The 23,131-nt window shown below is 52.3% G+C and overlaps 1 protein-coding gene across 5 annotated transcripts in view; it reads left to right on the top strand.

Annotated features, from left to right (window-relative positions):
* Positions 1–23,131, top strand: part of DDX31 (DEAD-box helicase 31) — a 67,735-nt gene that overhangs the window by 28,061 nt on the left and 16,543 nt on the right. For 3 of the 5 annotated variants that reach the window (XM_045082640.1, XM_045082641.1, XM_045082639.1), the window contains exons 15-18: positions 4,869–4,919; positions 6,496–6,635; positions 11,741–11,822; positions 18,361–18,472. In XM_045082640.1, the coding sequence (XP_044938575.1) occupies positions 4,869–4,919; positions 6,496–6,635; positions 11,741–11,822; positions 18,361–18,472 (385 nt within the window). Of the gene's footprint in view, positions 1–4,868; positions 4,920–6,495; positions 6,636–11,740; positions 11,823–12,224; positions 12,577–18,360; positions 18,473–23,131 lie in introns of those variants that run through there. The other 2 variants (XM_045082642.1, XR_006607466.1) reach the window with 2 other exon arrangements.

Here is a 23,131-nt window from a genome sequence, read left to right as displayed (position 1 = left end):
CCCCTCTCCCTGTTAGTAAAAGCACTTTGTGAGGTTCTTGGGTAAATAAATGAGTCATTTTAATCCAACTGACAGGCTGGCACCTGAGCAAGCTGCCTTCCATCTGTACTCCTCGGTCTCGTGGAGGCAGCCGATTGTCAAGCCCCGGGCCTTCAAGGCCTCACCGTTGAGTGTCTTTCAGAACTGACTTTAGCAATTCTTTTGCCCTAATTAGCTCCAAGGAATACAGTTGGGCTGGGTCTGAGGTTCTAAGAGCGCAGAACACCGAAGCCTTTGCTGAGTCTCGGGCAGGTCAGTTTCCTGTCGATCCGGTGCCGCTGGCCGGTGGCGTTCCAGACAATGGAGCAGACCCTGGCTTCTTTGCCATCCTCTGCCCAGGTCGCCTGGTGGGGGCGAGGAGAACCCACCACTGCCCATTTGCCACCGTGCCGATTCCCGCCCCGTCGTGGGAGGAAATGCTTGGATTTGGAATTCTCAGTGCTCTTGACACGAGCAGGCCCGTTCGGTCTTCGCAGCAGCCTCATGCCATGAGATTACCAGGGGGAGTCTTAGAGCCGGCGTGTAGGTGGGTAACCGGACGGTCAGGGAGCTGCGTTGACTTGCCCGGATGGTGTGGCTGTACCGGCATGGTGGAGTCCCGCTCTCTGTGTTCTGGACCGTGGAGGTTATCCCTTTGCCCCACTCTGTGGCAGCCTGGCTGAGAATGGGAAGGAGGACTTGCAGAAGTGCCGGGTGATACCTGAGCTAGGGTGGCTGTCCGTGAGGGTCCCCACCCTGAGACCAGAAGTGGTGGGAGATAGGCAGATGCTGTCTCGGCCAGCACACCCACCACCACCCCGCGCCGGACCAGCCAAGCGGGAAATGGAACCGCGAACGGTCCCGAGAAGGCTGCTGGCCTCCTTCCCCACTGTTTCAGCGGGTTTGTGCTCAGTGAGCGCCACGAACGTCCTATGCTGTCTCAGAGTTTCATCTGTGTTTCTTGGTTGAATTTACTAAACCGATGAGCATTAAATTTTTCACAAAGCCTGTCTGTAAAGCTTAGACAGCCCATTGTCTACACGCATCTCCCACGGCAGAGCACTTAAATAAAATAAATCACTTCTTAACAAGAGCTTAGCAGATGTAAGAACCCGTCAGGTTTTCTAAAGACATCAACTGTGGTTAGTGTAGAAGACAGTGCCTGCTCCCCTTTAAGACAGAGAACTCTCTAGATTGTGTTCTCAAAGACTTCAGCTCTGGAACATCAGCCCTCCTCATGGCAGTGGGAGCCGCTCTCAGGGCAGTGGGAGCTGTCTGAAAACACTTCATGGCTGGTTGATGCACTTGGTACATTAAACTCCCACTTAACACTGAATAAATGCAGCCCAGCCACCATTCAGAGGAACCCCGCCGGCTTGGGCATAGTTGGAGCAAAGGCAGTCCAGTCCTGACCTGCCCTGCGCAGTCCCCCCACACCGGTGGCTTAGATGACGGTGGCCAGTGTCCTCGGCTTCTGCCCCCGGCACTGGGCAGCACGGCACAAGGCTGTCTCGGCGAGCTGCGGGGACTTTGCTCCGGGTTATTGTTCTCCAGGAAAGCTCTCTGCATGCCAAGGGGGGAGGAAGGCAAGCTGTGCTTTACCGCAAAGTGCCGGCTAGTAGATGGAAGAAGGAGAGGCACCTGGGTGGCTCAGGTCATGATCCCGGAGTCCCCGGATGGAGCCCCGCATCTGGCTTCCTGCTCAGGGGGGAAGCTGCTTCTCCCTCTAGCCCTCCCCTGCTCCATGCTCACTCGCTCTCATGCTCTCTCTCTCTCAAATAAAATCTTTTAAAAATAAATAAATAGATAGATAAGCAAATAAGTGGAAGAAGGGAATGGCAGACTTCAGAAGTGACCCGTTTGCTGCCACCAGGGCAGTCGCTGATGTGGACAGGCAGCGGCAGTAGACACCGAAGCCTCTGGGCAAACAGTTTTGGGAAGCAGTCTCCAAGTTTTACTCCCTAGCTTACTGATCATTGCAAAGGAGAGAGGTCCCTTCACATGGATGCCACTTCCTTGGGGGGCCATGCACAAGTCCCCCCAGTGCCAGACAGGCTGCCCTCGGTCTCTCCTGGCAGCCAGTCCTGGGAAGCACACCCACGGGAAAGCTTCACTGGGATCTTACCACGAGGACACAGTTAGACACAGATTCTGGGACGTCCTTTAGGACACCTGGACTCCTTCAAAAGTGAGTTGTCAAAAAACCACATAACTAAATAATAAGGGCAGGGAAATCATTCTAGATTATGGAAGTGTCGAGGTGAGAGGTGGCGCTAATAAAAGCAGAATGCGTGATCTATGAGCCAGTTCCTGAGTTGGGCAGGAAAAACAACTACAAAAATCAATCTTAGGTGCCTTTGGAGAAATTTGAATATGAGGTGATTGTTAGAAAATAATGTTATTTGGGGCACTTGGGTGGCTCAGTCGGTTAAGCGTCTGCATTCAGCTCAGGTCTTGATCCCAGGGTCCTGGAATTGAGCCCCGCATCAGGGTCCCTGCTCAGTGGGGAGCCTGCTTCTCCCTCTCCCTCTGCCTGCTGCTCCCCCTGCTTGTGTGCATGCGCTCTCTATCGCTCTCCCTGTCAAATAAATAAATAAATAAGATCTTTTAAAAAAAAAGTTTAATATTTAATTTCTTAGGTATGATGCTGGTATTGTGCTTGTGAGGAAGAATGTCCTTTTACTTAGGAGGTAACATGCTAAAGTAGTTAGGGATAAAACATCAGTGGTATTTGCAACTTCCTTTCGAAGGGCTCAGAAGAGGATGTGTGTAGAGAAAGAGAAGGTGGATGCGCACAGACTAGGGGTTGCTGGATGTGGATAAAGGATTCGTGGGAGCTCATTCCACTATTCTAACAACTGTGGGGTTTAAATTTTTCTAGATAAAAACTTGGGAGGAACTAATGGGCAAATAGTACAGGAAAACACAAAGAGAACCACGAAAACCACCCCAGTCCTCCTGCCCGGAGCCAGCCGCAGGGGTGGTGCCGGTGAACCTCCTTCGGCCGTGGGCTCCCCGGCCGTCTCTCCGTTCCTCTCTCCGTGTATCCGCCGACGCTTCTCATGTCTTGTTTTCTGGTACCCTCCTCTTTGTTTCTTTGGATTTTTTTTCTGGAAGAAACCAGGCTGTCCCTGCTTTAAAATACTCCACGTTCCAGATTTGATTTCTTGTTGGGCCAATGTCCTCCTGCCTCCCCCACACCTCCTGTGGACTAGGAGTTGGGGCTCTGTACCTGGTTAGATCTGCTCTGGTTTTTGGCAAGAATACACCCCAGGCCGCACGCGTCCTTCCCGCGGCACCACAGCCCGTTGCCTCTCCAGGGATGTCCACACATTCACGCCGTTTCTCCGTCAAAACTACCCAAGTCCTTTCAAGGACGTGCGGCTTCAGCCCTTGTCTGCCGCCCCCAGTCCTGTCCCCTGCAAGTAACGTTCTCTGAGCTTTTGGCTTTTCTCCTCCGTTACTGTTTTTCAAAGTGTGAGCAGATATATTTGTATTTCCTTCATTTCTCACACAAAGGCCTGCTCTGCACCCCAGAACGGATGGTAGATTCTCCGTGTCCGTATGCCGGCACCCCTTTCCCTTCTCAGCCGTGGGACACGCTGCTGCAGGGGCTCCGTGGGACGGTCTTTCAGTCCGCCCGTCTCTGGCCAGACGCTGGGACTTTTCCACACCTGCAGTTACAGATTTTTCCAAAATGAGTAGCATTGTGTATGCAGTATGCTGTATTTTTGCCAGTGTCTTTGGGATGGATTTCTAGGAGTGAGATTGCACCCGGGTCAGAGGGCCAGTGCATCTGTAGTTTCGCTGGGTCCTGCCGGATTTCCCACGGGAGGGTTTTAGACGATTTTACGTTCCCACCAAGAGCTAATGAGGGGTGCAGCATCTTTTTCGATGAAGGAATAGCACAATACGGCCTTGGAAAAGTGAAGTGGACCTGGATTTGAGGGCTGCCTCTGCTTCTTAGTTGTGTGTCTCTGGACAGATTGCCTCGTCTTTCCGAACCTTGGTTTCCCGTCCCTCAGGTGGGAGGGGTCGTCTTGCTGCAGAGTCATTGGGAAGAGCCCTTGAGGTAAACAGTGAAGCTCTCGCGGTGCCAGTGCACGGTCAGTGCTCAGGACGTGCCGACTGCAGATAACCGTGTTAGGACTGTCGTGCTTGGATGTGAATGCCCTGCATCAGCTTGTCCCTAACCACCGGCAGATATCCGTTCTCCAGTCCCTGCCACAAAGGTCAGGCAGACGCTCGAGAGCAGAGAGCCTGTGCTCCTTGAGTGGGACGTTACTTGCTCTCTGCTGCTCTTTGAGGCTGAGAAGTCCCCAGTAAGACTTTGCAATTCCCCTGCACAAGGGAATACTTTGGGGTGACCTTCCATACATCTCAAAGCCATGTTGTTGTCAGGCGTTGCCAATCAGTAAGGGGCCGGGGAAAGAACCCACGAAGGCATTGATTGTAGTAGAGTGGTTCTTCAGAGCAAATGTGAAAATAATAATACATGCTAGAAGTTTCCAGAGTTCTTACATGACACAACTGATCGTGACTTCAGTTCTCGGGCTAATAGTTTATGTTCTAGTAGAGTGGGTGGTGATGCCTGACCAACAGGTTCTGGAGAACTTACCCTTGAGTTCGAATTTTCGAGCACAGATGGACTTCAGTGGGTCTCTGAAGTTGTATGCCACTGTGTGTGCGCGCATGCGCGTGCATGTGTGTCTGTGTGTGTGGACGTACACCCGCCTGTGCTCCCTGGGGGTGGTGAGCCCTGGTCGTTTGCATTAGATTATCAGACGGATCCATCGCCCAAAAAAGGTTCAGAAACTCAGTCCTAAGTCATATTCTTTTCTGTTTTGAAGGATGTTGCAGCTCGGGGCTTAGATCTCCCTCAAGTCACATGGATTGTTCAGGTAATTTTTTAGTTGTTAAGGTGTGAGCTCAAGGCAGGAATACATGATTGCAAATAGATGCGTTGGCTTTAAGTGGAATAATTATTATTAGCCTCTTGGGTGTTGCCCTGGTAACCAGGCAGCAACCAGCCTTATCTGCTCATTGCTCCAGATAGCTTTCCCGAACCCAGCCAGCCCCCCCCGCCGCTGCGGGGAACCAGCCAGACTGAGCAGTCCTGGGAGGGAGGGGCGGGCTGCCCTGCTCCCAGACTAATGCGTGTCACACACAAAGTTCCAGCAATGTGAAAATAACAGGAATTACCAGGGCCCTTGGGAGGTCTCATTGTGTCCAGAAGGAGATGGCTCAGCTGTCCTGAGAGCCGTGTCCGTGTACATTGACCTGCAGGGGGCAATTAAGTCCCTGACAGCGTCTTACACGTACCTCTAGCCTTAGACGCTTTGCCAGAGGGTACAGGTGTTAGCACTAGAGTCTAGTGGTTTCAGTTCTGTTTTTTCTTTTCGTTAGTCTGCAGGATGGTATTTTTATGCCCTTCTGTGTGGGGGCCAGAGGACACGTGCCCCATTTACGTGAGTCATGGTTTATTCACATTTTAGTGGAATTGCATGCCTGTCACTGGCTAGGAAGTCTGATCTGCTTACTGCAGCCGGCCGCCTTTCGACTGGAGGCATTGTGTCTGCTTTCCTGATGGCCACAGAGCAAAGTAAAGATAAAAAGGCAGGACAATTTTAATAGTGGGGGCAGGAGGTGGACAGAAAATTGATCATTCAGAGCTTTTCTGTATCAGATGGATTAGATCCATGTGCCTGCCCTTCCCCCATACAGTGCAGTCCTTTTGGGCCTCTGGTCTTTGAGTCATGTAGCAGCAAAGAACAGAAAGGAAGTGTGGTTAGATGGTCAATTCCTTTTCACGGTGATGAAGTTAATGCCCTAGAGAATCTGAAATGATGTGTTCTGCCGAGTTGGAGTCTGCCTTGTCCGTCAAGTCAGGAATGCTGTCCTTAGGAGCAGGAGCAAGTCCCTGTGTCGGGGGAAACCGGCCTCTCAGCTGCCCCCCAGCTCCGTGCCTTTGGGATCGGGTGGAAGTGCAGTGAGGTGGGGCGGAGTGAACTCCGATCCGAGCAGCCGGCCCCTTCCTCCTGACCCCGTCCAGTCCTCTGTGGCCTCTGCCCACTGCTGTGTCTGCCACGGGAGCAGGCCAAGGTCACGCGGCCGTCCTGCAGAAGGGTGCCCCACTGCCTCGGACTTCACCTTGCACGGTCACCGTGGTGAAAAGATGCAGATAGGCAAGTGAAGAGACCTGTGGAGAAGTAAAATTACAAAGGAGATACTGGGACAGGAAGGCGGCTTGCTCATCGGAAACTTGGCCGCTGTTCACGTTGGCGTGTCAGAGCCTCGTTATTTCCAGTGAAGTCGGGGGTTTCAGGGTTGAGTGACTTCTCCTTGGGATTGCGTGAGGGTAACCATAGCACCGGGGTTTAATTCTTGGAATACCTGGAGGCAGGTGAGGGGTATTGCACTTCCAATTAATGGCAATCCCTTGATCTGTGAATGCTTCATTTTTGTTACCCATTTTAGTACAACGCGCCGTCGTCACCTGCTGAATACATCCACCGGATCGGGAGAACCGCCCGGATTGGCTGCCATGGGAGCAGCCTGCTCATTTTGGCTCCTTCGGAGGCAGAATATGTCAACTCGTTGGCTTCTCACAAAATCAAGTGAGTCAGAAACCTGAACGGGGTTTCGGCTGATCTCACCTAATTAACTTTCTGTCGCCTTTACAGTGGATGGGCCTTGTAAGCTGACGGAGAGCCATTAACCCTTGTGATCCCCAAATGAGTCCCAGAATAGCCAGTGGCAAACACCAAAACCCTTCATCCCGTCAGCACATGACAATTCTCATCGTGTTGCCAGACTAAGTCACAGAGCGATCTGTTGTGCCTGGTTTTTCTGTAAGAGAGAGGTCTGTGTTTCATTCCCCTTTCTGTCGGGAACGTGTGCACGGCCCTCACAGCCAGTCGCTTGAAGACCTTCCTTAGTCACAGTTTTTATTTTTATGCTCAACATTTTGTACGTTTAAAGGGGATTTGTCTTTGAAAAAAGTAGTATTTTTGACTCATCACACAGCACCCCTTCCCTCAGGAAAATAAACGCAGGGAGGAAACATTTTCGGGGTAGCCCAGACGCGCGCACCCATTCACAGCCCGGGCTGTGTGGCCACCGTCTCGTGTGCAGCCGCCACACTGAGCGAGGCCCTGCTCCTGCCCTGGCCCGCCAGCCCAACGACCGCGGGAAGGGCAGTTGGGGCCTCCAGCAGACCCTGACCTCGCCCAGGAAGGACAAGCGAAGCAGAGGTGGAGAAGAGTGTCTCAGCCTGGCCGGGAGCGAATAAGTCACCTGCGTCACAGAAATGAGTGTTTCGTCGTGTTTTCTGTACAACCTCCAGCAGCTGAAGTAACAAGCCTGGAGAGTAGGCTGCCGAAGGGGTACGGTTTTCACACTGTCTACTTGCAATCCTTTCTTCTGCTCAGACATAGCACAGAGATGTGGAAAGTGTTTCTGGAGGTACAGAAGAGTCCTGTGTGTGCGCCCAGGAGGGTGGGACACGATTCCTGCCGTGCCCGGACGCCAGCCCGTCTGCTGCTGGGAACCGCCATGAGGCTGGCACCCGAGCACCTCACGTGCCAGCGCTCCACCTTGCCCAGCCCGGTTTTTCAGGAGAAGCATCGAGTCAACGATGAGGTCTTCTCTCTCTCAGTATAGGGCCAGCAGAATCCCAGCATTCTGCACCTGGACCGAGGTTTCCAGACAGGTGGCATGGGACCTGGTCTGGGGACCAAGCGCAGGCCATCCGCACGGAGAGCTGCCTGTGACCGTCCCCGCCAACCTGCCGTAGTCCCCACCGGCAGAGCTGTCCCTTTCCCTGTGTCTCGCAGCACTTGCAGAGAAAGTCGCCCTCCCTCCTCGCACCCAGGGCTGACTCTGCAGCACTCAGCTGTCTCGGGGTTGCTCGTGGGAACATCTGTGAGCTGGGCCTTCCTCAGAAAATGTGCCTGCGCACACCCTCCAGTGGTAGGGAGGCAGGACCCACTTCTGATGAGCCTGGTGGCGATTTTGAGTGGGTCCAACTAATCCCGGCTTGGGTTTTCCTGTCCTTTAATATCTTAAAACAATTTCACTTTGAAAGAGTGGTTTCTCTTGGTTTCGGGAAGCCTGCAGATTCGATCTCCCTTGTAAGAGGAACGCTGACCGTCAGTTGTTCCCTCCCGTTTCCCCAAGAGCTTCCTCCAGCTGGTTTCCCAGGCCTGTGGGCGGGGCCGGCCGCCCTTTCTGTGGGTGCTTTCAGGCCCGAGGACAGCCCTCGCTGGGCAGCCGGATGCCGGAGACACCGAGGCGTGGAATGAAAAGCCACGGCCGGAGCCCCTTCTCCCGTTTTCCCTACCGTGTCCTCACAGGCTGGGAACCTGTCACGGCACTGCGACTCTTTTCCTCGAGCATGGGAACTTGTCGACCTCCAGAAAGTGTTTTCGGAGCCGGTGTCAGCATCCACAGGCGAATTTCTCGTCACTGCGCCTCGGCGGCCTTTTACCCTCAGCTGTCTTCCCCCACCTTCTGTTCCAGGCCTACAGATTCGTGTTCTCCATTCCTTCCTGTCCTCAGCTCCTGGGTGTTCTCCTGGGCTCAGTCACCGGGACCTGATAAGCTCAGAAAAGTGGGTGCCCGCGTCATGAAGTCAGGCGATAATTGCCCAGGCCCACAGCCTGCGCCTGGGTGCCTCTGCCTCTCTGCTCTCAAGCTGTCTTTAATACACATTCAGGCTGACGGCTCTGAAAGGCTCAAACGTAAACCTAAATTCGAAAGGGGAAAAGAATAGCACCAGCCTGAGTATTAGTGAGCCACGTGTATTTTAAAGCTACAAGAAGTACACTCGTTCTCTGTGACCGTCCCTGGGAAAAACTGTGCCAGCGGTATTTGTGGGGGATCCAGCACAGCCGTTTGCCCATTCCGGAGAAGTGCCACGACCCAGGGGTTCTGAGTGGGCTTGCAGGGGAAGCTCATAAAGATCAAGACAGAAGTACCCAGAGGAAGAGAGTCAGGTCTCTTGTGGAGAGACCATCCATTCCCGCGGCAAAGAGGCCTTTTCGTTTCTGTCCTGAAAATGCCCCCACTGAACTTTGTGCTCCTCATCCACTGACTGCTCTGTGGGCCTGATGCAATCAACAACCCCCACCACCGCGAAATACTAGTCGGAGTTACTCTGTAGCCTTGGCTCATGCTTCTTGATTTCTGAGGAAGGGCTAGATGTTGGGTATCTCGACTTAACACAAAAAAGTTAAACGTAAGAAGACCTGGTTACAAAGTGTGCCATGGAAGGAAGCAGACTTGAGCATTTTTGGAATACAAAAGGTACACTGCTAAATATTAAAAAGGAAAACAAGAAAAGAAAAATGGAGAAAAAAGGTGTGTGTGTGTGTGTGTGTTGCCTGAGAACCAGGGAGCCAGGCGGCAGGATGCTGGGAGGCTGATGAATTGGAGCGGAGATTCAGGAAGGCAGGCTGAGGCTCACGGCAACAAGGGCCATCACAGCAAATTGCCGCCTGCCTTCGTACACCGCGCACTGTGGAACTCGCCCTGCCAGTGTCATTTAGCAGCTGGGGCAAGAGACAGGCGCCCTGGGCTGTTGCCACCTCTGTCTAGATGCCCAGAACTTTGTTTCTGCATCCTTCTGACTTCCTGGTGTTTGCCGACTTCTTCCCTGTCTTCCGCTTCTCCCTTAAACGTGTTTCTAATGAAAGTCGTCATTGGTTTATTAAAATGTAAATGCTTCATCAAAACGTGTATTTCTTAGATCAGGCATGAGGCAGTTCCCTGAATTTATTTTTCTGTCTCTTCTCCTAGTAAGGCAGGGTGGATCCGATCTGTTGATAGAACCATAAACAAGCAGAGTAGATTGGCTTTGTTCCTCAGAAGCAGCGATTTCTTAGAATAGGAGGGAGGCCCTTTTAAACTGTAAATCACTGCAGTCCGTTGTCCGTGGCCGCGCACTCACGGTGCCTGGGCGCCCCGCGCTGTCACGTGGACACACACAGCGGGGCCGGGCCTGGCCGCAGTGTCAGCGCCTCCCTCCTTCCAGAACGCGCGGCCGCGGTGGCGTGTGCAGTTCTTTGTATCCCCGACTCTGAACGGCCTCACTCTTTGTTTCCTTCTCCCTGCTTCCAGAGCTCGCCCCCAGGTCTTTAGTTCCTTTTCCTTTGCCTTTTCTTCCCCTCAAGAAAAGAAGTGGCCGATAGGGGCGGGTCCGCTACGTAAGGACAAGGAGAGGCCTGGCGGTGTTTTCACCTTCAGATTTCCGGGCATCAACAAGAAGCAAGCTCGGCAGCCACAGCTTTGCTCTCTCACATGAAAAATAGATTTTCCATGAAATCATGAGCCCTTTCCCCCAAACTGCTACCCTCACGGTACCTGCTCTGCCTTCTCCGGTTGACTCCTGCTGTAAAAAGATTTCATGTTTCCATAGACCCGCGAGCTGGCAGCGGAGAGAATGTGGCGGGGCAGGGGCTGGGGGGCTCAGGGAAGCGGTGACACATTTCAGGTAATCGCTGTCAGAGACGTGACATTTTCATTCATAGCTTTGTCAGAGTAACCTTTGGGGGAAGGGTGGGTGTCTTCTCCCACGTGAGAGGTTGCCATTCATGTATTAATTTGCTGTTACATTTTAAAAAAAGAAAAGAAACAACATACAAGGAAATCATTTATCTTTTTATGATCTGTTTTTCTCCCCGGAACTCCTCCTTCCCTTTTTTTTTTTCTTTCCCCTCCCTGAGAAGTATGTTTTCAGCAGCTCCTGCTTCTTCCTCAGTCCCTAATACCTGAATCTGCGCGCATCGCCCGAGCCTCAGTGCCGTGGCGTCACAGGATGTGGGGGACGCGGAGGCTTCTCCACCCCGTCACGGGGCAGGGTGGGCCTCCTCGCCTGGCTCAGGGTGGCTTCTGCTCACAGCAGAAGCCCAAACTGTGATCTCAGCTGTTTGTCCACAGCTCTGGGTCCGTCAGAGGTCATTTGTCCCACACCCCTAATAATTAAGAGGTGAGAAGGTAGATGCCCTTCTGGGTGGAAAAGAGAGCTCTGGTACTGTGGGGTCACTGCTCAGCCTTCCCTGAGGAGCTGACCCCAGTGGTTAAGAACCTTTGGCCACCTGGACCCACCCCTGGCTTTTTTTTAAAGTCTAAAACTAAAGAGACTATCAGAATTGTTTTTGTTTTTGTTTTTTTAATTTCTTCTTCTGCCCAAGTCAAGGTAGTCTAGAAATAAGCAGGCCTCCATGTTGAGATGTATTAAGAAACAATGACGCGGGGCACCTGGGTGGCTCAGTGGCTTAAACCTCTGCCTTCGGCTCGGGTCATGATCTCAGGGTCCTGGGATCGAGCCCCACATCGGGCTCTCTGCTCAGCGGGGAGCCTACTTCCCCCTCCCTCTCTGCCTGCTTCTCTGCCTACTTGTGATCTCTTTCTGTCAAATAAATAAATAAAATCTTAAAAAAAAAAAATGGCGTGATCCCTACAGAGGAGACTCTAAATGTAAGCTGTTTGTAAGTCATCAGAGAAGATGGAGAGTGTTGCAAGTATGACCCCATCTGTCCCTGATGTGTCACAGGGATCCCTTCATTCCAGACTCCTTCTGAAGGCTTAGGAAACTATTTCCTGTAAACGTGTAGCTTCTGCTTTATATCCAATTAGCTGGAGAACAGGCCAGTTTTATGCATCAAGATTCCAGATGTTGGAAGAACAGAAAGTTTACCTCGATGTGCTCTTCCCTTCACAGCGTGTCTGAGATGAAGATGGAAGAGATTTTGTCTGTTCTGACAAGGGACGACTGTTTCAAAGGGAGCCGGTGGGGAAGCCAGGTGAGTTTTTTACTTATTGTACTTGTGAACAGATGTCACTCGTTTCTTGATTTGGGGTGATGGAGACTGTGTGCGTGGGACAGTTCATTCCTCTGTCAAGCAGGCATCGAAGGGACCATGAACATTAAGGGAGACCAAACCTTGACTGTGGTTCTTTCTCTTTGCCTCCGGATGCATTTGCTGGTCTCATCCGGTTAATGGGCTGCCGTCCATTCCGGAAGTCCGCCGGGCCACAGCAGGCTTCCCAGTAAGGAGGGCTCCTTCTGGCCTAGAGTGAGTTTGGGGCAGGGTTACATGCTTGGCCCTGGTGGTCCCTGTCCAGATTATCAGTGAGGACAACTGATGGGACCCATTGGCCCAAGACAACATGGAAGAACGAGATCTCTCTGTGTCTCCTTTCAGACACCCGGCTTCATCCATTTTGGTGTGGGTGCCGCACTCCGAAGAGGAGTAACGTTGAGATTCAGGGAGAAAAATCCGTGTTATCCGGGCAGTTCCACAGAGAGACCCGGGGCATCCTTCCCTGCTGCTTCTCTGCGGCTGGGCCCCTGCTCGGATGCTGCTCCCACACCACGACGACGATGGCTAACGTGACCCGTGCCCAGGAGACACACGCGTCACAGACACGTGTGTGTAATGTTGCCGGATACAGTTTTGTCTATGAGATATTAATTACTTAAATATTTTACATTTGTTTTCTTAAGCCTAAGGATAGACTGGAAAATTAGAGGCAAATAGATGAGGGGTAAGAGTTTCTTTTGTGTGTCAAGAGGTGTCTTTATTTGGATCGATTTTCTCCCTGAGGCTGGGACCTGGTTTGACAGGCCCTGACTTTAGTCCTCTTGTTCCAGAGAGAACCTGAGGAAGCATATCCTAGAAAAGGCAGAGGGACGTAGTCCCAGCTCGTGCCCCGGGCCCTGCCGCACTCTTCACACACTCGGTCCCATTGACTCCTGCCAGCGGCCCCGGCAGGCGGGTGCTCTTGTCCCACGCCCTCGGTGAGTGGACAGGGCCTAGAGCGCGGGGTGAGGGGACGTCCACAGGGGCAGCCTGACTTCGGAGCACGTGGTCGGCCCGCTGTGGCAGCGTGCTTCCCTTACTGTTCCCGAGACCGAGGCAGCACAGCTAGACGGTTGTTCATTCGGGTCACGTTAGCCATCGTCGTCACTGCGGTGAGACTTGGTCAGTGAGCGCCACCGCAGCAGAGAACCCTGCAAGCGAGAGAAGCAGTTAAGCAAGACTCCAGCGATCAACAGTTGCTTTAAGCGGTATTTCATCAGGAAACGTTCCGCAGTAATCGTTTGTTGTCAGGGGAGGGGACCAGTCAAAAAACAGACTCTCATTGGTCCTGGCACACTTCTTCTGCATGCTTCTAGGCCGGGTTTTCTCATGTTCCCCTGGACACTTCATTACGGGCGTGGGGCAGTGTGGGGGAGGCAGGAACCCTTCCTGCAGGCAGCGTAGTGGAGAGGTGAAGGGCACGGCCTCGGGGTCGGATTCCTAATCCCTGTTCCCAGCTCCGTGGCTCTGGGCAAGGACTAGAGCCTCCTAAGCATTAGTGTCTTCGTACGTCATGTTCTTGTTCTCGCGAGATCGGAGGATTGAGTGAGAAAGAACCTAAAAACCCCAACACAGGTCTGAAGGGTGTCCGTCGTCGTCGTCAGTCAGTGGCAGATGCGGGATTCCGAGTTCAGACTCGGTGACACGAAGCCCAGGGCTTTCTGCTGTGTCCCCTGCAACATTAGCATCTGTCTGCTCCCCAGAAATAAGAGCAACCGTGAAGCCACAGAAGGAGACGGTGAAGTCTCAGTCCCGTCTCATCTTTACTTACACTTCCTGGGACCGGCTCTGGTGTCGGTGTCTGTCCCTGAACTGGGCACACACCAGTTCTGTCCGGGTTGTTGATCGTCAGGTGCTTCTGTGGATGGGACGCACGTTCCCCCCTGAGGGGCCAGGGCAGCCTCAGTGCCCTCTTCTCTTCCAGGAGCGAGCCACGGCCGTTCCTCCACCTGCGCCCTCCCATGGCCTCGTGCTCTGACGCCTCCCCACCCCCACCCCCAACCCTGTAAGTCCCTTCCTGGGCGTGAGGCCAGCCTTGAAGTCTAGCTGGGGCCCCAAGGCAGGCAGACTTGGGTTTCAGTCCCTGCCTCACAGCTGGTGGTTCTGCAGCCTCGGACAGGTTGTCATCTCTACAGCCCCAGTGTTCCCATCTGTAAGCTGAGAACACGGGTGCCCATCTTTTTTTTTTTTTTTTTTTTTAAAGATTTTATTTATTTATTTGACAGAGAGAGATCACAGTAGGCAGAGAGGCAGGCAGAGAGAGAAGGAAGGGAAGCAGGGCCCCCGCTGAGCAGAGAGCCCGATGCGGGACTCGATCCCAGGACCCTGAGATCATGACCTGAGCCGAAGGCAGCAGCTTAACCCACTGAGCCACCCAGGTGCCCCACGGGTGCCCATCTTGAAGGTTCCTATGAGGTTGACCTAAAATTCGGCAAAAAACACTCCATGCACTTCTGGGCCCTGTCAGTTTGTCCCAGCCCCAAGCTCCTGCCTTGATGGAGGGGGACAAATAGCATATTTTTATATTTTTAAGGTGTGGTGGACTTCGTTTTTAAAAACAAAAAAACGCTTAGAGCACCTGGGTGGCTCAGTCAGGGAAGCATCTGTCTTCAGCTCAGGTCATGATCTCAAGGTCCCAGAATTGAGTCCCACATCAGGCTCCCTGCTCAGTAGGGAACCTGCTTCTCCCTCTGCCTGCCCCCCCACCCCGCCCCTGCTACTTCTTTGTGCTTGCTTGTTCTCTCTCTTTCTCTCAAATAAATAAATAAAATCTTTTGAAAAAAGGGAAAAAAAGGCCCAGCAAGGTTGGGCTTTCACTGATACCAAAATAACTGGTTAGCTTAGAATACTAATCATACTAGGTCCCATGTGTCCCGCTGATGCAAACCTGGCTTGTTTAACCACAGTTAACTTGAATTCAGAGGCCAAAGAGAAACTAAATGAAATTGACTGCATTCCTAATTATCACACAGATCTACAGCCTGGAAGAGGGGTTTACGTGTGTGATCCGTGTGAATAATAAGACGAATAAAGTGGGTGCTAGGTACAACTTGTAGTACCGTTTCTCGTAAGAAATACAGTATGTTTTAATTGCTGTTCGTGATCTGGGCAGTTGTGTCTAACACATGAACTGGCATCAGACAGATAAATGTGAGCTCAGTAAACAGGCCTTTTACACACATAGCCAGACACCTCATTATAAGGCCCTCTTCTCCTTGCTCGGTTGAAGTCCATTGTAAATGTCCCTTTGGCACATACATTTTTGGGCTTCTGTGAACAGAAAGAGAGTGAGTGAAGCATCTGTAAAATGTATATTTCATATTTAGGTGTATGAAATATATATGGCTACGTCTGGGTGTGCGAATCCTCACCCACCTACAAAGAGAATAAATTTGATCTTTCAACTTTACTGGGAAGCACCCGGAAGGTTCTAGGGAAGCGTGAGGGTGAAACTCCACTTGGCAATCAGGTGATTAAAACAAAACCCTTCCGTTTAGTTTTTAAAATACCTTAGAAGTTAGCAATATCAAGATGTGCTTACCAAAAAAAGGAGAAAAAAAAAAAGCCACGCTCCCCCCACCACGGCTACCACCTACAACTTTTTACAACAGAAAAAACCCAAAAAACAAAAAATGCAGCCCGAGTATCTTCAGCTCCTCTGTTGCCTCTTGATAGGTGTGAAATTTTCATCTTCAAAGTATGCACACAATCCAAACACGTTTTTTCTACGAGTTTTTTTTTGTTCTATGAAACACGCCTGTAAACGGATCTTAACAAAAAGCCTGGGCCGTGGTAAGATATTAAAATGAGATCAGCAGCCCCTTTCGTCAGTCCCTTTGATCATCTCTTCTCTCCGGGATCAGTAGGGCTTTATGGACGAAGGAATCCTGAGCGTGGACCGTTGCAACCCCGTTTTCCTAAGCTAGCCCTGGTCCACTGGTTGCCAGTTAGCGCCATTAACCAGCACTGGGTCTGTGCGTCTTTGAGGGGTGGGCGCGCCGGTCCTGCAGGGCACTCGTGCGCCCTCCAGGCTTTGACCCACTCTCATTATAGCAGCATTTCCCTGTCTGGGCCCAAGCTGGTGCTGCGTGCTTGCCTCTGCCCCTGTCTTCAGTTTAAATTTAGACTGTCCTCCCCGGAAGACAACTGAGAAACACCTCATTCTCAAGAGGGGTAATTTTAAAATAAAGTATTTCTGGAAGAGGGGGTAGAGAGAGAAAGACATGCTTTTTCCCGAGTATATTGTGTTTTCTGCATTAACTTTTCCTCATATTTCCCTGAAACTGACCTCCTCATTTCAAATGCATGAACCTAGTATTACCGCCTTTTTTCTACCTATTTCACTTGTACACACACATTATATATGTGTGTGTGTGTGTAATTTTTTTTTTTTTTTTTTGGTTGGAAAGAAAAGATGCCTCATTTTGAAACCTAAAGGGGGAATAAGAAAAGCCCTTTGTAATATATTGCCATATTATCACTAAATCCCCTGACAGTTGTGACACAGAAGCAAGTCACCTGTCACTTAAGCTTGAGGTCTCTTTAATTTTCTCCTGGAATTCGCACCAGGCTGTCTTTAATTTGAGGCCTTTATTGGAATTCTGAAACCTCTCTGCCTCCCTGGCTCTCAGATCTATTCTGAGAGCTGTTACAGAATGTATACAATAACCAACAGAGGGATTCGAGCGGGCTGGAGCTCTGTTTATCTAACACTCTAGAGGGATTTTTGTGCTCATTCGGTCCTGGCTGCCCGGCTTTCAATATCGCTTTGACAACCATTCTGCCCTTCTCATTAATTTTAAACAGTTAAAACACAGGAAAAAGAGGAAAAAGTTTTCATTATTAAAGTGCTTTACTTTTTAATAACAGAGGATTCTGTCCGCCAGGGGAAAGGGCATCCTCGCTAATTTCACATTCATATTAAAAAAAAACACACACAAGGAAGGTGACAGTTGCATTGCTGAGGTGGCTTCACGAAAGGAGGGCCGCAAAAAAGAAAAAAAAAAGTTTGCGTTTCACATCAGTTAAGAGGGTAAAAAAAAATCCTTGTTAATGACAATAGCAAATGTCCACTTTCATAACACTGCCCCTGAGTGACTTTCCTCTTGACATTTGAGTGGATAAAACCCTTAGGGGACCATGTACTATGAAATCAGCTAGACTGTCATCAACCAAACAGGTAGCAGGAGTGACTTGACGAAGCTAAAAACATTTTCAGGTTGTTAAAGTCTCTATTAATACAGAGAGGGACGTGGACCCAAAGAATGCGGCTTTTTCTTCTCTCCCCTTTGTTCTTCCTCTGGCAGCTTTAAAAGGGAAAGAGACTCTGGAGCCTAGGTCAGGCTCCAGACACAGGTGTGGACACCCTGTCTTCCGCGGGGTTAAAGGAAGCAGGGACGGGGCTCACACTGTCTCCTGGTGACCCACGTGGGCGGTGGGTGTTGGCTACTGTGGAGGCTGGGTAGCATCTCCGAGGGCATCGATGTCTTGGGGGAGACGTATTAGCCAAGTTGAGTTTGGAGAATCTGGGTTCTCTGGATCTCAGATTCACGTTCAGTAGAAAGCACCCGTGTTTTCAGACGTAGGAAACAGGGGTCCCTAGCTGACTCAAGTTGGAAGAGCGTGTGACCCTTGGTCTCAGGGTTGCGAGTTCAAGCCCCACATTGGGCTTCAAGCTTACTTTAGGGAGAAAAAAAAAGGATATAGGAAACAACACTCAGCTTTAGGGGGATATAAAGAAAGGAAATCTTTTCTCTGGGATTTTTGAAGAATGAAAAGGATATGAGTTTTTATTAACGTTTTCCGTCTGTAGAACCCGAGTGCGTACAGATGTCACGTTTGCTATGGAGATAGTGTGGTCTTCTCTGAATGTGGTGTGAAGGAGCACCCCCCACTCCGTGACAGGGCCCTGGCGTCCAGCACAGTGGTCCCGGGCTGAAAGAGTGGATCTGAAACGCTGCAAGTCTGTGCCTCCCCAGGAATGAGGGAGCACGCTCTGAAATTCAAGGACAGGCTCAGTGTCACGCAGGCCCCTGTGGGACCCTCTTAAAAGCGAAGGTCCCATTGTTCCCCTGAGGAGCTTGAGGGAAGGGGAAGATTTAAGGCCTTGGTAGGACACACAAGTCATGTGAAACCTGCCTGTGTTCAGTGATGTTTTAAATGCCCAGATTGGACTTGGAAAATTCCAGAGTGTCTCCAGTGGGCATTCATTTTGAGCAAGAGGCCAGGAGGACGAGTAAGTAAGTAAACAAATAAATAAAGAGACCCGATCTTCTCCCTCACAAAGCCATCTTCATCTCTGCTTGACTTTAACATCCGTAGAGCTCCCGTTTTTCCTCTCGTAATATTGAAAGGATTACCCTTGTTGGCTCCTCAGTGGTTACCGGGTGATTTTACTGTTATTAAATCTATTATAAAGTGCTTCATTATTCCTGACTCTGACTCTGTCTCTTGTTTAATCCTTCCGCCGCCCTCCCAGAAATCCCGTGCTGCCGGCCCCCAGGAAATCCGAGAACGAGCCACAGTCCTGCAGACGGTATTTGAAGATTACGTGCACTCCAGTGAGAGCAGGGTCTCCTGGGCAAAGAAAGGTCGGTGGATTTCGTAGGTGCTCGTGGACGGACAGCCCCCAGGACGCCGTCCCACCTCCACCCGCAGACCCCCGACAGGCTGAGTAAGAGGCCAACTGGGGGTCTCTGCTCTCCAGCAAAAGCCTTCGGCCTCCCTTGTTCCACAGGGTCTAGAAGCAGGCACAGAAGGCTTTAAAGCGATATTAAATGCTAATTTCATCCTTCCCCGTGTTTCACACAAATGAGGCTTTATCTTGGCTTACATAGGACGAGAACTTTGACCCAGTGACTTGGATCTCAGGGATCCATTTTTGTGTTTCTTTGAAAAGCGCATAGATGAGACATGACATGTCAGCAAAGACTGTTGTAGGCATGGAAATTGGAGTTGAAGGTAAGGACCAGAAGGATCCGACCTGAGCAGGCTTGGTTCGGTCATACAAAGGAGGAGGAGAGAGAACGGACCGAGGGAAGGCCTAGACCTTGAACCCGATCCCTGGGGAATTTCCCGGAGAGCGAGGTGTGCATTTACTCTTCAGGCCCTCTTATGGATGACGTGGCTCCTGGGATCACCAGGCATTAGTGGGAACTCAGCAGTTCACGCAGGAAGGGGCTTAGAACAGCAGGATGTTTCTTACGGCGGTATGCCGCGTGTCATGGCTGGTGAGTGTGTCGCATGTGCCGGTGACATGCGGTCCGTGCTGGGCCCTTGCTTCTTTCTGCTGGTTACCTGCTGCTTTGAGAAGAATGTCAGGCTGGCTTACCAGTGTGTGAACGCCACAGCATCAGCTTTTCCTTTTAGAAATTGAAAATTTAAAAAAAAAAAAAATCGTTCATTTAACAAATAGTTATTGAATTAGTCACCGTTCTGGGTGCTTGGGATACATCAGGAGTCAAAACAGAAACCCTAACCTCTCTAACACTCTAGTTGGGGGGCAGACAGTGAGCATAGTGTAAATAAATAATAAATCTTTTAAAAGGTGTCAAGAACTGTAGGAAACAAGCAGGCAAGGGAGGTGGAGGAGTGAGTGGTCAGGGTGAGCCCTGCTCTGAAGGCAGCTCGAGCAGATTGAGGGTCACGTTCTGCTAACAGAAGGGCTGCCAACAGAAGGGCGTGCTAGGCCCAGAGGAGTTCGGGGGCGGGGAGGGAGGCCCGTGTGGCCAGAGGAAGGGAGGGCCCATGCAACAGAGGAGACTTGGAAGCTACCGAGGACTTTGGGGGACCCCAAGGGCCATGGGAGCCATTGCAAGACTTGGAGCAGAGATGTGGCATGGCCCACAGAGGCTGGCAAAGATGGTCGGTGTGAGAACAGACTGGGGGGGCCACGGCGAGGGCTCGGGGACTGGTTCCAGATAGTTGTGGTCATCAGGAAATCGAGCCCAAGAATGGGTTAGTCGGCACGTGTTCTGAGTGCCTACTGTATACCCTGGCATACCTACAGGTAGCCCTCAGTGGCTGCCATCACCCTGGAACAGACCAGGGCTGTGTAGGACGGAAGATGAAGTCCTAGGGATGGCCCCGTGACCAGAGATAGAGCAAGCGCACAGCCTCCCGGCCCGCGCTCTGCTAGTCCCCTGTGCTCGCGTTTTCCTCCGGTGAAGTCCCAGTTCCTGAGGGTTTTCCTCCGGACCCACGTCAGAGAAGCACCAGCACCTGTCTCTGAAGAGGAGTATATGATCTGTCACGGCGGGGCGACAGATGCTGGGCGTCTGTTCACAGGCGCAGGGAGCTTGCTGGGGGTGCGCCACGAGGGGTTGCGCAGGATTTCTTGGTTCATGACCAAGTGGCGATGAAAAGGAAGAACTCAAGGCCACGCCGTCGTTTTTGTCGTTGGTTTTGAGGTCAGAGGTGTTTTGGATCTCCTGGCGACACTAGGACTGTCTCAGGGTGTCTGGCCGTCAGAGTAAAGCTGTAGCGAGGCGTCCTGAGTGTGGTTTACTGTTTTCGTTCGACGTCACCACCGCGGGAGTCGGTCATGCCAAGAAACAAGCAGAGTGACTGGTCTGATGGATACTGGAGCGGGCTGCTCTGCTGGGTTGAGGCACCAAGAAGGGAAGAGATGGGCATTTTTCTCTGCCAGTGGACGTCCACCTCAGACCGGTGATGGTCCGGCAGGAAGCCGCCCCTGGCAGGTGTCGGCCGCTGCAGACCCCCTCTGCTGCCTCAGCACGTGCGGAGCGTGGAGGAGGTGTAGGTGCGCGCGGGGCCGTTCAGTTCACGACACGGGACGGACGGCACCTCCCAGGTCCAGACCGTCTCTGCCTTTCAGTCTGCGCGTGCAAATCCCCGCTACTGACGGGCCTCCCTTATAGGCCATTCCAGAGCCCACCTCATGAATAATTAACGAAGCAGCTGGGTTTTGCCTTTATGGCAGAAAACTAGTTAGAAACTGGGCCAAGTACGTATGCCTTTGTTTTCCTTTCGCATTTCCTGGCCCAGTCATTGTTCCTAGCCAGCGTGGGATTGCTGTCCGTTTCCGGAAGCAGTCGCCCTTTCCCCTCATCTCTTGCCTCCTCTGGCTAGATTCAAGTGGCTAAAGACTGTGCCGACAGACGGCTGCACTCCGGACTCCTGAAGAGAAGTTGCGGAATCTGGAGTTCTTTACCTACGAACCTCTGCTTTCCTGCAGTGGGGCCCCTCCGGCTTCGGGGGCCGCGTGCGGAGCAGTCGTGCCTGCCCAGGAGGGGCTGCTTCTCGAAGTCAAGAACACCCAAGCCACTGAGGACAGATTAGCTCCTTCCCTCCCTCCCGCGGCGTGATGGCAGGCGGGCAGGTGCTCGGATAAGCACTTTGCACCGTGTGTCGGGAGGGACACGTGTCTCCCCTCCCTCCCTCTCTGACCGCAAGTATCATCCGGAAGACACTGCTGTTCCTGATCAGGTGGCCAGTGACTCTGACTTTAGGAGCAGGGCTGAAGTAGATTTCTCTTACGACTGTGAGACAGGAGCCCGTGACTCCGGGGTGCACCTGTCAGGACCGCGGCGTCCTGCGGCGTCCCCAGTGAACGCCCCTCCTCTGCTCTCCGCTCCTCTGGGCCCCACAGCCCCTGCTCACGGCGCGTTGTCGACATGCCCCCAGGAAGCCTCTGCGAGCAGCTTCTGCAGGAATTCCTGCTTCCCTGGACCATCCAAACACGGGAGGCCATTCAGGGATGTGAGGACAGCCAGGTGTCGCGGGCCCCAGGGAGACAGGAGCCGTGAGGACAGGGAGCATCAAATGCTGCACACGCGGTGGTGGCAGGAGAAGACCCGTCTGCCCTTTCTTGGCAAACTTGTTCCACCCGTAGAGCCGTTGGCTGGGCGGTTGCAGGTCCGGGGACAGAGGCTCCCCAACCTCAGCTCTTCCGTTTGGTGCAGGAATAGGGGGATGCTGGGCTTCCTGGGGAGAGCGGTGTGCATGAGGGGGCCTGGGCCGGCCCTTGGGCCACTGAGACTGTACAGGTGCGGAGTCTCTGGCTTGGCTTGGTGGGGCTGCCGTCCACTTCGGTAGATCGTGAGTCAGCGTTGAGGCTTGGGAGGGAAGGGGCGGGGCATGGGGAGAAGAGGCCTGCTCCCCCCGGGCGGTGGCCGCGGGGCTCTCCCGAGAGAGGAGGACTGTGCAGCTCTTGGGTCTGAAACCCTGTGTCAGAAGCAGTGGACGGTGCAGGCCATGTGAAGTGTTGAAGATTCCCCTGAAAAAGCGAGTCCCCGGTTATTAAAAAGGACAGTGAGCACAGACGGACGGCGGGGTGCAGGGGAGAGTGCACACAGGCTGACGGCGGGGTGCCGGGGAGTTGCCTTGGTTATTATTTCTCATCGATTGGGAAAAGGAGTTCACTTTACTCAGTAAATAGAGCTTTCATGGATTCCCAGGATCCTTCCAGGAGCTGATCTGCTAAAATGACACTTTTTATTACTGTTCATAAACGCCAATCTCCCGGTGCTGCTGGGATATTACGTTTAAGCTGTGGGCAAACTTGCCAGTCCAGTGGCTCGACAGGCGAGGGCGAGCGAGGCTGGTGTTTAGCGCCTGCTTTTCTGTGCGATGCGTGGTGCTGGGCTCCTGCTTGGCCAGGGGGAGAGCCGGGCTCGAAAGGGAAAGAAGCTGTGCTGGGCTTGGGGCCCCTCGGAGCCATCCCTCCTGCCCTGTTGCAGTGAGAAGGGCAGACACTGTCATCGGAACCGCAGTACTTTCCAGAGGAACTGGGTATAGGAGCGTCTCTCTTTCCTCAAAGGAATACCGAGATAAGGTGCAGCCAGAGCTCCCCACTCCCAAGAACCACATCTGCCTGTTCTCTGGCAGCGCCGGGCTCCAGAACAGGGGCGCCACCGCCTTAACTTTAAGACAGGACTGAAACCTCCACGACGCGCTGTCAGACGGACACCTGTAGGCTGTTGGCAGTGCTTCAGGGAGGAGGGACCATTTTGTGGGCTGTGTTAGGAGTTTAATAATTGCCTTCCTCCTCTTTAGAATTCTGTTTTCATTGCCTTTTTTATGCCGTTTTCAAATGGGTAAGGAGCACTGTATCAGTAAATCTTAGGTGCTTTAGAATGAATTTGGTTTTAACATGCTGGCAGTCCACAAGGACATGGCAGCCGTCCCTGTGGAGGGCGGGTGGAGGCGGGGCCCGTGGGAGAGGCGGGGCCCGCGGGAGAGCAGTCACCGCCCCGGTAACGCGGCCTGCGGTGAGCAGAATGACAAGC

The sequence above is a fragment of the Mustela putorius genome, unplaced genomic scaffold (genome assembly GCF_011764305.1).
Source record: "Mustela putorius furo isolate JIRA1106 unplaced genomic scaffold, ASM1176430v1.1 tig00000596_pilon_pilon_pilon, whole genome shotgun sequence".
Lineage (NCBI taxonomy): Eukaryota > Metazoa > Chordata > Mammalia > Carnivora > Mustelidae > Mustela > Mustela putorius.
The sequence above is the reverse complement of the archived record's forward strand: the minus strand, read 5'-3'. Positions and strand labels throughout refer to the sequence as shown.